At 55.2% G+C, this 12317-nt stretch overlaps 1 protein-coding gene across 1 annotated transcript; it reads right to left on the bottom strand.

Moving 5' to 3' along the window:
* Positions 1–214: 214 nt before the first annotated feature.
* On the bottom strand, positions 215–1238 carry COL26b_012490 (uncharacterized protein; the record flags this gene model as incomplete). The annotated part of the gene is given in 3 exon segments (XM_053185133.1): positions 215–244; positions 262–954; positions 1020–1238. 3 exon segments carry the CDS (start codon positions 1236–1238, stop codon positions 215–217), a joined length of 942 nt encoding a protein of 313 aa, XP_053030905.1.
* Between the last annotated feature and the right edge of the window lie 11079 nt (positions 1239–12317).

Here is a 12317-nt window from a genome sequence, read left to right as displayed (position 1 = left end):
GACCTCCTCATATAGACGTTTGTATTTGCAAGGCACAATCGCTCGTGAGCTAATTTGACAGAATCCACGCACGGGCGGGAAGCACGGGCGAAAACAAAATTCGAACGCATATAGAAAACGTGGTAGAGATCTCGCTCCCGATAATCACAAATATTTGTCTCCTGCGAGGCTATAGTGGCTAGCCCCAGGCAGACGGATCAAACGCGCTTATCGCCTACGGTTTCGCTGTGACGAACTCCGCCATCTGTCTTGGTGAGCTACCCGGTACGGCAGGAGTCGTTCCTGGCGGGACACAAGCCGCATGTGCAGAGACACCTGCTGCAGAAAGCGTTGTACCCTGGCCGCTTGCGTCCTGGAGAGGCCGGCGCGCGCCGCTCTCGTCGCCGGTACCGTCGGAGCTCTTGTGTCTTGCGCATAAACCGTCTCCCACTCGGAGACGTCTCCGGACCGCCCGTTCTCCACCTTGCGCCCGGCCTCCGCCATTTCGGAAACGCTGTGCGACCTGATGCCGGACATGCCAGACATGCCAACCGACGTATCCGCCCGACGGATACCATCAGCGACAGCACCATCGAGCATCTCTTGCTTGATGACACATCGGCCAGCATTTCGGAGGGCCGAGTCGTCGGCCATGCGCCGGTCAACCTGGGGCCAATCCTCGGTTCTCCTCTCCCCCCGCCTGGCTGCATATGGTGTCCCGAAGTGGCCGATGGCCGCCTCACCAGCGCAACCGGCGCCATTGATGCCGACGCTGTTGTCGTGAGCCTGCGACACGGCCGTGTTCTCATGAGCTGTTTCCTCTGCAGCCGCGCCGACCTCACTGCTGCTAGTCCGCACATCACCTTCGCTGCGTACGGTGGCCCTGGACGGCTGGCGCAGCTGACGGTCTGTCTGGGCCCGCCGTGGGCCGTGCCCCGGTCCCTTGTCACGCGAGTCTTTCAGCAGCTCGACCAACTTGCAAGGCGTCGCGCCGCGTCAGCGTCTCTTGTCTTCCTCGGTGACTCCGCACTGCGACTTACAAATCCATTCACGTCCGGCATGTATTGGCCTTCGGGGACGTACACGGCCCCTTCCAGCCGCTCATATGTCGGGTTGAAGTAGACGACGGTGGAAAACACCTGGGACGTTTCGCCCAACTGGATGATTTTCCCCTCGGCGCTCCTGCCGGATTTGCGGACCTTGTCTTTGGCTTTTTTTTCTTCGGCGCTGACTTTTTCTCTTCGTGGTGGGCTGGCCATGGTTGCTATGTACGGTTCTGTGCTGCCTGTCGGTAATCGTGTTCTGTCAAGGGACCCGCAACTTTGACCGGGCCTGTCTGGGACGGCAGCGCGGTAACGTTCTCACATATCGTTCTCACATATGGCTTGGAGCCAGAGTGAGGTCGGCCCGGGGTCCCACAACGTCCATTTTCGACCATCTCATGTTCTGTACCGCCCCACACGGCCTGGCTTTCTGCTCCGGAGTCAGATTCGGCCCCTAGTGAAGTGCAGACCCGGCCGAAAGTGGCTCGTCGCAATGCGGTCCGCCCTGGGTGTGACCTCTCTCGGGGAGACAGGCTACCCCGCTACGATCTCGACCCTCGACCGTGGTCTAGGTCGTCTGCATGGACTACGGTCCAGACTGGACTCGATTGCGGAACGTACTCGGTCGAAAGGATTGCTGGTCTAGAAGTGGCCATGCCGCAAGGCATGTTGTGGTCGTGGCATGCCCCGGTCACAGCTGGTGTTCAACCACACTGTGACTTCTGTCCCAGCCACCATGTTTCGCGACGACCACTCAGCCGTCTTGCCCGCTGTCCAACTCGTCGTCTCTGCACCTTTCACCCGACTTTCCAGACCGACACATCTGCGGCGCAAGCAGCACGTTTGGTCGACCGTCTACCTCGCACGGACATCTGCACATCGAACCCCCGCCCGGCACGATGACTGCGTTCTGGCTTGTTATTCTCCTCTGTAGCGCTGCCAATCTTCTGAACTTCACCATACGCATTTTTGGAATACTACGAGGCACTTGATGGTGTCGATGCGGGCGACGTAGCTGTGCTAGATGACACGTTGAGCACCAAAGCTTCTCGACGTAGCCAGCTTTCTGTCGTGGACGTGTTGTTCTTCTAGACTTGTCGACAAAGGAAGGGAGTCCAATAGTAGCGTACATTGCAATCAACGTTCATACAAATCATACACTTCATTTGGGCTGTTTCTCCCAAATCAGTGCCCTTTAGCACGTGTCTACCGGTGTTGCAACAATGCTGGGAATATTGCTGACGACAGCATCATTACCATCAACCGCTGGGATCTCACAGTTTCTATTTCTTGCATTCGTGACAGAGAGCTCAGAACGCAACGCAAAGCGCCGTCTCATGATGCACAGGGTGTGCGGTGGGACAGGTTCGCGTTTGTCGGTCGGCGGCGGACTTGTTTGATCAGCTTGCAGCCCTCCAAACGGGATACAGTCGTTCGCGCATACCTCACCGTGGCAAGCGGAAGGGTATGTGTCAGGGTGGTCGGGACAACCGACAGCGCCCAGAGTTGCTCCAGAATTGCTTTCACTCGTCAACGGGATGACGAACGGTTTTGATGGACCTTCTTATCAGTCGTCATGGAGAAATTGAGACCAGAAAATAGTACGCTGCGGGAATATGTTGCGACGTGCGCCTTCGTTGCCAGAAGACAGCTGAGAGCGTCCTAGAGCCGGCCCTCGCGAGTCGTGCGGTGGAGCAAACCAACGAACAATTCAGTCAAGTAATTACATAGCGCAGCATCCCACGACAGACATCACTGCTATTCTTGGTGAGGCCGACGAAACAGAGTTTCTGCTTGCATGTCGAAGACCGTTAGCGTCCATTGCGAGTGGACATCTTCCTCTACAAGCAAGAATTTCCGAAGCTAGTGAGGCATGCGTGGGTCGTTGTTTCCGCGCGGCCCGGATGTTTGCCCTCAACACGGCTTGAATGTGCTGTATGTGATGCCAAACTTGACACAGGCCCTTGGCACTCTTTGCCTTGATCATAGCAGAGACAAGAGTCTTTCGGCAAGACTTCTCTCAGTGTGTAGTGGCCAGCTCAACTGAGATGCTGTCAAAACAGACGTGGTTGATGTGAGTGGATCACACGTGACGCCTCGCGCCTGCAAGGCCCTAGACATGCCGGCAGGCCATTCCTACCTGCCGCTCAAGATACCTAGCCACTGGCAGTAGAGTGCTGACAAGATGGAGGCTTGCGTCATCGGTTGGCCTTGGCGTTCCGTGCTTGGCCGCTTCCGCAAAGCGAAGATACAGTAACCGACGACATCTGACCGCTCATAGGCTCTGGGGATGGTTGGATGGGATATGGCTGAACATCAAACTTGAAAATCATGCATGCCTGCCTAGTGGCTTAATTTTCTCTCAGCCCCGCAAGGCGTACGTCTTCGGTCAAAAGCCGTAGGCCGGACGGGTGCGCTCATCTTCAGGCACGCATGGTTATCCCAGGCGCCGAGCTGCTTTTTATCAGACGTTGGTCGAATAGCGGAGCCGCCTACTGTCATTCTGAGAGGTGTGATCGGACCCCTGCAAGACCTCTGCAAGACCCCTATTGAGATTGTCTCCTCGCTTACGGGCTCGTTTCCTCTTTCTGCACGAAGGCATGGAGGAGGCTCCGCGGAAAGCACTCGAACCCCTGGTCCGACCCGACAGTACGGTAACGGCGCAGAACCTTCTTCCCCACACGTTCCGGGGTCTCGTATGGGTGAGTCGTCGAGCATGCTTCAGGGCGAGGGAAAAGCGAGACGGTCGTCAAGCTCGCATTTCTTAGGCTCGCATTTCTCATTTGCAACCTTGCTTTCCTCAGGTTTGCATAGCTCGACCGTCAGACCATAATCCATCGCCTTCTCGTCAGAGGAGCTGTGTGACACAGTTGAAAATTGGCATGCGCCCAACTTGATTTGATGCAGGGATGCGTCCCAGATCAGACTACACACAACAAAGATCCAGCCCTTTTACCCAACACGAACATTGACGCACTGACACAATGACACATATCCGCTTCCATCCCGACCGTTACGCTTGTCCAGCCATGCCGTCCCAGTCTATCGGCAAGGCTGCAGTGTTTTCGACCGAAGTTAGAAAACGGTCTACTTTTGATTCCAACTGTTCAAGGCTTCGTAGCACGTCAGCCAACGTCTCTCAAAAGATGCGATCAACTGACTCACCGCCAAGAGATGGCTTTGGAATGCGTCTCGTTCTTGTCTTCTATCTCGGAAAGGGCGGTCTTCAATGCCTGGATCGGGCGAGCTAACTCATCTTGAAGCTCTCGAAGTAGCGACGTCATCGACAGGAGGCTAGAGATGTCAGCACGCTATTGACTTCGGCTCGGAGCGGGGTTCCTGTGAACGTCGCATACCTGAAGCCTTGTACTTCGTGCCGGCTCTGGCTGTCCCAACCACCGAAAGAATCAAAGTCTGTTGACGTTGACGGCATCCATGTGTCGGAGATGGTGCCCTCGCGCCGGCTTGCCGCCTCTTGGGAAGAAGATCCTCCACGCTGTTGCTGACCTCGCACCGCATGCCGTGTAGGATTGGCGCTGCGTTGCTGGGTCTGGACTTGGGGTCTTTGGAGTAGACGCTGCGATTGGCCAAGGCGCTGAGGGCGTCGTTGATGTGGATCCATGACGTCGGTCTTGAGCTGAGACTGGTCGACAGTGTCAACGAGAATGGACGGACGGAAGTCGGGCGCGGGCAACAACGAAAACTGGCGTACACGCTATGAGCATTCTTCACACCGTCGAGGCGATGTGATTGTCTTTAATACTGCGCAGTCAGACAGCATGATGCCGTCTCTTGGTTCAGGAAGGAGAGCCCGACCCCAAGCGTGCCAGTGGCATTCGTTACCAGTCTGTCGGGACACTGCGATTATTTGCTTGCTCGAGAGGGGAAGCAATGCTGCGACTTCTTGAACGACTGTTGTTGTTGGAACCAAACGGGGCGTCTGCCTCTCCCCAGCAGCTTCCCAGCAGCTTCCCAGCATCTCGACCCTGAGCCACCGACAACGTTCGCGGGCCGTTGACTCGCGGGCCAAGTTGTGGTCGGCCGACCGATAGATGGTTGAAGCGCAGTGTTGGTGCTCGTGCGCTGCAGGGCCCGCATGCGCACCCCGGTCGCCATTCAGCTGGCCCTGTCTCTTGCGCCAGTCATTTCCGCGCACAGGCACAAGGGCACGCGGAGAGACGGAAGACGTCGCGGACCGAGTCAGAAGGCTTCCCGGCGGGTCCAGCATCGGCGGCCGTAACAGCAGAAGCGCAAATTACAGTGTTGATCTCCTCTGGTCACCTGAAGATTGCATCCTGGCTCCAACAGAGCCCTGTTGTGCGGAATGCGCAGCGGGCTTTGTGTGTATCGCCGGTTTTCCGTCCCGGTCAAACATCGGTCTATTAGAGAGTGATGCCATCCCCCAGCGCCAGTGGAGCCCGAGGATGATTGCTGTACCCGGCAGTGCCGACGGTATTGCTATCCTCCTGGGATTGATAAACCTCCTCGGGAGGGGAAAACGAGGATTGTTCGTGCTGTACCGCCTGAGAAATTGCCTCAAATATGGCGAGCGGAACACAGTCGTACCAAATTGTATCTGCTATTCTGTCGCCTTCCTCGTGTTGGGAGGAATTGTTTCCTTCGTTGTGAACTCCTGGTCCTAGCAATCCCTGGCTGAACTGGGATGATCCTGCGCACGACGGGGAAATGCGGACCGAAGCCGAGCAGGTTGGTTGCCCAGCCGGAGAACCTGGTTCCAGCGTCCTCAGGGTCCATGGTGGGAGATGGCTGGTCTCCAGACAAGAGATGTTCATTGGCGGGCTCAGTATGTAAGAACGTGGGTACATGGATTGAACGACGGCTATGCTAACAGCGTTGTCCAAATCTCCTCCCATCATCTGCGGCTCCTTGCACTTGTTGTCTGCTACGACCTGTGGATTTCCTTGTCATCAGAACTGACTCTACCAGACAAAATAGAAAGGAAGAAAAGTTAAAAAAAAAAAAACCAATAAAAAGAAGAGAGAGAAAGTGAAAAAAGGAAGAAGGCGGAGTGGAGGGAAAGAGAGAGAATACGCACAAACGCTCTCGCACAGTCGCTTGTGCTCAGGTGAAACCCATGCGTACTTGATGGCTCGCTCAGGATGCGTGGCCAGTAGACCGTTCGACGGGGTGGCCCGTCTGCCCCGTCTAGAGAGGCGGGGTTTGTCACTGCCACCAAATTGGAAGAAACCACAATTGTCTCTTATTGAGATATGCGTGTCCTGGCGATAATAGACACCTTGTAGACCTGGAGTCCTGCGTCTGTGCCCCAGCTTGGTGTCCCTGGGGAAGACGGCGGCATACTTTACTTCCACAGCTATCCATGGCAGGCCAAGATCACAGCGGAAATACACAATAAAATCGATCTGCTCTTCGGTGTACTTTACGTTGCTACGGGGTTGACGAGAGGCTGCTGCGCCAGACAGAAGGCCTGCGGGAAATCCGTCCGTGGGACAGCCTCTGACAGCTAGTGCCGGGTCTTGTGGTCCATACTGGTACTGCAAGGCCGGCGTCGAGAGGGGAGGGTGGTTCCGGTAGCTGTAGGCCGCCAACGACATAGACCTTCGGGAGGCGGAGAAGGGAGTGGTGGATCCGGAAAAGCCCCCAGAAGATCCGACAGGACGAGACCGCCAGACCATGGATGTTGACGGCATACCTTGCCAGGGGATGTCCAGTTCGCGTAAGCGTGGAAGGCTGATTTGGTGACGCTCATGCGAGAAGGGCGGAGGGCACGGAGCTAGTTCCGGACCGGGACCTAGATGCGCAGGCTTTTTTGTGGTCTCTCGCTGGTAAATGGAATGCTCTCCCACCCCGTAGCTGGCCAATCATGTATTCTCTCATGTGGGATGGAGTGCGTTTCTTTATTGATTCGTCGAGACGATGGTCTGTTGAGGCTGTTGACTTCTGTGGTTTGCAGTGAACGTTGATGTTCCCTGTGTTGCAACAGCTGCTAGTCTGAAAACAAGATGCCCCTGGCAGCGCATAAGGACGGTTGGGAGGATGCATTGCGGACAAACATCTGTCGGCTGCGTCTTGTATGTTGCTGTGCGGTTTTCAGTCTTAGCTGTGATAATGCTGGGAAAATGAAGGATTATTGTAATGAACAAGTTAGACGCGACGACGCCTTGCACCGTGGGTGGTGTCTTGTTGTCGATACACAACGTTCGGCTGAATCAAGGTCAGCAGCTGGGCTAGGCTTGCTGTAGCACTAACAATGAGGAAGCAGAAATCATTCCTTTTCAACACCGACAGCAACCATGGGTGGTCTCCGTCATTTCTTATCTAGCTGCTGTTCTTCTGCCACTCAACCAGTTGCTCTTGAAGCCAACGATCACCCTTTCGATAGTCCTCCTCGACGTTGGCGGGTGTCAGCCAATTAACGAGACAGCTTGCGTGTGACAAGGTGGGAGACAGCAAGAGCTTTGTTTTCGTGGCTGGACCTGAGCAAGGACCCTTTGGATCAGGGTTCGCCGGGAGGGGTCGGGTGTGGGGAGCCCGCCTACAAAAATTCCCTGGACGGCCAAGCGGCCCTGGCCCCAACTCTCCGCTCCGCTTCTGAGCTGTGAAATGACGGACAATGTTTGCGACAACTCCAGACTGGCCAGTCCATTGCTGATCATCAGGATCCTTGGAATATGGCCATTTATCTAACCGACAGCGAAATGGCTTCATGCCGTTGGTGCGCCGGGCCATCGAAGATGGATCGCAATATGCCCTAAACCTGACTGCACATGGCTAACACTGGTCCAGACCAGCCCCGGGGCAGAGTGCCGACAGCCGCTGGGCTTCAAATTTGTCTATCGCACGTATCCCGTCACGGCAAGAACACCGTCAAGAGAAACGTCCTGAGTCATGAGTTGGTTGTGAGACAGAGACCGGATGTTGCTGGAAAGGGTTTCCCTGTTAGACCAGCTCGACTCGCCCACATTCCTCCGCCAACTTCCGACACGTCTTGACGTGTATGCATGCTCCTACTTGCCTTTGAGAGACCTGTCCAGCACGGCGGCGACTTCGGTTCGAACTGTCGCAACTGGACTCCAACAATACAGCAGAACGTCTGCGTGAACGCCTCAAGGCATCTCGCTAACGAAAGCATTACCAAGCAACATGTTTTGTCGCCTCCCGCTCAGCCAGGAAGACCCTGCACGGCGATTAGGGTCCATGTCCGCGATTGTCCTTCGGCGGTGGAGTATGTCGGTTGCAAGACCTTGATGCGTGGTTTGGCAAGACTGACAAAGCCACCTGGGCGGCCGAAGAAACGACTCAGATCGCTTGCGACATGACAACAGTCTCTTTGTTTTGCTCGGTGGAATTGCTGCAGAAAAGCCTAACGGTGTTACCTTACTTTAGCCATCGCCAAAGCTCTGCAAAAAGGCAGATCGATCCCATCTCGATAGTCATGAACTCTCTTTGCACCGTCTCAGATTAGGCCAGCCATCCATCCATTGCAACGAAGCCCATCGCCGCCTGCAAGATTTCTCCTCGCACTTACAGCCCACGACTCCAAGCCGAAATGTCCCAACGCCCGCCTCTCCCAACACATACGCAGGCAAGTCGTTCGCCATGTCGACAGCAACTTGTCTGCACACAGCCCTCCCCAGATGGCCTTTCGGGGCGACCTGGGATCTCCTTGGCCCGTGAAAACGTTCATCAACACCCCACCAGTAGGCTGGCAGCTAGACCCTCTCAGTTCAACATCGCGGATGCGCAGCAGAGTTCCCAGTCGTCTGAATCGATTGACCTCGACAGGCTGCTGGCACTTTTTGAAGAACAAGCAAGGGATTCCTCAAGGCAAGTTTGTACTGAGAGAGCGGCCCTTTAGTCGATGACTGACCCGAAGATAGCTCCGTTGCTAACATTGAGACGCCTGGCACAAAGCGAAATAGGTTCATGTAAGTATGATCACACACGATGCCGAAGTATACTCATCGATGACAGGAGTACTTTGACTAAAAGTCTAGACGATCTCGTCGACCAGCTGCAGCAAGCCGGGGAAACCCAAAGAGAACGTAACAGCCGGCAGAATGACCAGTGAGTCGCCTTGACTATAAGAGTACTTGGGCATGTTCTGAACGAAGCAGGATCGAACGCATCACGGCTGGTCTGGCGAACACTGAGGCGACCATAGACTCGTGGGCAAAGCTCATGTTTAGCAGCGGGAGCAGCAATGAAAATGGAGCTAGATGATGAACGGCAATTCCGGTTGGATGGAGTGGCGGTGCGTGTTCTTGAACCATGCTTGACAAGGTCGCCGTATTTATGCGGAGCATATTCACAAGACAACGTCATGAGTTTGCCGCAGATGCACACATAGATCATGCAACAGGACAGATACAGGTCGGTTATCGTGCCACTTTCTATAGCCTTTAATAAACATGGTATATCAATAGCGACTGAAGGTTGTTCAGCATATCTTTAAGACATGTATACCTGACGGACTGCTTCACTGCCTTCCTACAGCTATCCCGAGAGTCCCAATGCTGTTCCACAAGTTCGCTGTCAACGTCCCGTATACAGACTACTTTCTTTGGCCCTGCCACCGGTGGTACATGTGTGGGTAGGGGCCCATGAGAGCTCGACGTTTGCACCTTGGGTTTGGAGAACAAGTGAGTTGTGTGCTGCGATCTGAGGAGGTGTGCGTCGGATTTTTGTGATTTTGGTTGGGCGCCGGTTTCATAGCGACATTGCTACTGGTATGAACGATGGGTTTGCTTCAAAATTGCCTGCCTTGTCTTGTTTGTCTAGCTGTGCTATCTCGAAGGCTAGAACAACGCCTCACTGATCCTCCACGAAGCCCTCCGGCGCGGCGTCGTTGCTCAAAGTCCGAGTCATACCAGGCCAGAGGAATTGTACCGGAATGTGGTCCGGCTCCACAGCTCGTTGCCGCACATTTGCATCTTCAGCCCGTCTAGATACTTTCTGAGAGAGTCGGAGCAGCCCTCATCTATCCGCTTGGCGATGCATTCGTCCACCATCTTGGACCATTCCTCACACATCGCCCAGAGGACGGCCTTTGCGCTCTCGGGCGAAAAGCCGCAATCGTCCGACAGAACCTGAACGATATTCGAGACGACTGAACCCTGAGCGTCAATCTCTCTCTCGGCGCGGCACTCCTTGTCCCAGCTGGCCACGTCGTTCACAACCGATATGTGCCGTGAGAAGAGGACTTCAATGTCAGCTGTCGACTCGAGCTCTTCTTTGCTGAGATAGATGCCTTGCGAGAATCGTTGTAGAGCCAACAACAGCCTGTGATGGATTCATTAAAGCGCGTCCAAGGCTTTCGGGGATGGGATGGTGCTTACTGAGCGGCCACGTCGCGTTCTCTATACCGCAAGTAGCCGGCGATCCCTTTCTTCTCCAAACGGCTGCTGTCTGTCTGTGAACACCAGAAATCGAACATGGGCTCCATTAGGTCGTGTGCCAAGCGGATGTCGAGAATCTCCATTTCGTGCCAAACCTCGCCAACGATGTTCTCGATCGGTGAGCCATCGCTCGGTTTCGTGTCCCCTGTGATAATGGACACCAGCTTTTCGTTATAGGATAAGCCTTCCTCAAGAGACATATGCTCTAGCAAGTCTTTGATGCTTAGGCGTCAGCGACTACACAGTGAAAGTACGAACAGCGATCTTGGGACTACTACATGCCATCGAGAAGAAAGAGCATGACTGACAACCGACAGGCAGCCGTGATACGACCAGGCAAGGACGAGGGGTACTGGCAGCAGTGCCAGGTCGGGAGTCCTTCGGCAGCGAACTTTAGTCGGGCTCTCTCGTTTGGGAACGGCCAACGTTCAAGGAAGTACTTGTTGACGTCGGCACACACCGTCAAGTCCGTGCTTCGGGGGTGCGCGATGCTGAGTGACGAATGGCGCGAGTCGCGTCGCCCAGCGAGAGATTTCTGGCGGTCCTCCATCGGTGGACAGTCGTGAGTAGAGGCAGCGATTGTGGTCGGTTTGAGAGGTTTGCTGTACAAGGCAAAAAACTGTTTGCGACGCGTTAGGGCTGTATCCACCAAACTTCGCATTGGGCGAGTCCCAGCAGCTCTCTATATAGGGGCGAGCTGGCTCCTTCCACCTCAAGGCCTGTGATATTGCCAGAAGCGCCGGCCTCTGACGTACAGTTTTGGCGATGGTCGACCTCGCTTCGTTGCTCCTAGTTTCCCAACGTACCGCAGACCGATCAGCTCGACAGCGGCTGTGGACAAATCAGCTTGCTGCTCTTTCATCCTTGCTTGTTCCCCACCCACAGAGTAGAATGGCTCTCGCCATCGCCTTCAGAAACGTATCTTGCGGGAGCAGGTCTGTATGACGGATCGGCCTTTTACAACATGGTACAGTAAAGGCTACGATCAGAATCCTCGCGAGTCTGCTTTCTGCAGGGGTTGTAAACCCGCTCGCTGTTGACAGGGGTGAAATATGGCTCGGGCGCACTCATGTGGTCCTCGGGGCTGGCACCATTTCCATTCCAGATGATGGCCTATGTACTGTAAGAGTTGGGGCCAAGCAATACGCCACGTCTCTCCGTTGTCGCGTCGGGATTGCCGAAGCCTTAAACCCAGCGCTATTCTGGTATACCGTACTGTACACATCCCCACACGAAGCCGTCGCAGTCAGACGGCCTTTGGCAACACAGCCAAACATCACCATCTTCTCCGGCGCCAACCTTGCCAGCCCAACATGGACCAAGCCCCCGCAGGGCCCAGAACAGCCACATCGCAGCCAGACGGAACGTGGTCCGATGTCGCTGGCACATATCCGTCGATCCCAGTGGCGATTGCCTGGCCTTCAGTACCGCATCTGTTACAGTCTGTCGTTGCACTATGTTTGCTGTACGGGGCTGTCCTGGTCACGTATCGCATCACTTGCCATCCACTTGCAGCCATTCCTGGCCCGAGGCTCGCAGCAGCGACCTTCTGGTACGAGATCTGGTTCGACGTTGTGCGATGGGGACGCTACACCCATGAAATCAAGCGGATGCACGAGGTATACGGTGAGCAGTATTGACGGCGCCAGGTGGTTGCAGCTACAAGATATCTCGGGCTGACTATCGCAGGCCCCATCATCCGGATAAACCCCGACGAGGTGCACTGCAGCGACCCTAATTTCATCAACACTCTGTACGCCAGCGGTGGGAAGAGGCGAGCGTGCGCACGTCCTGCCATGGAAGCCAGTCGACTCAGCGAAGACGGCTGCGTTGAATTAATGCTCTTATTTTCGGATGGTATGTACATACTATAGCCCAGCCCTTCGCCCACTTGCACTCTCAGGAAGTCGTCGGT

This window comes from Colletotrichum chrysophilum (genome assembly GCF_026319265.1).
Source record: "Colletotrichum chrysophilum strain AFK26 chromosome Unknown scaffold_178, whole genome shotgun sequence".
Lineage (NCBI taxonomy): Eukaryota > Fungi > Ascomycota > Sordariomycetes > Glomerellales > Glomerellaceae > Colletotrichum > Colletotrichum chrysophilum.
Note: the sequence above shows the minus strand (reverse complement) of the source record. Positions and strands in the feature narration are given on the sequence as shown.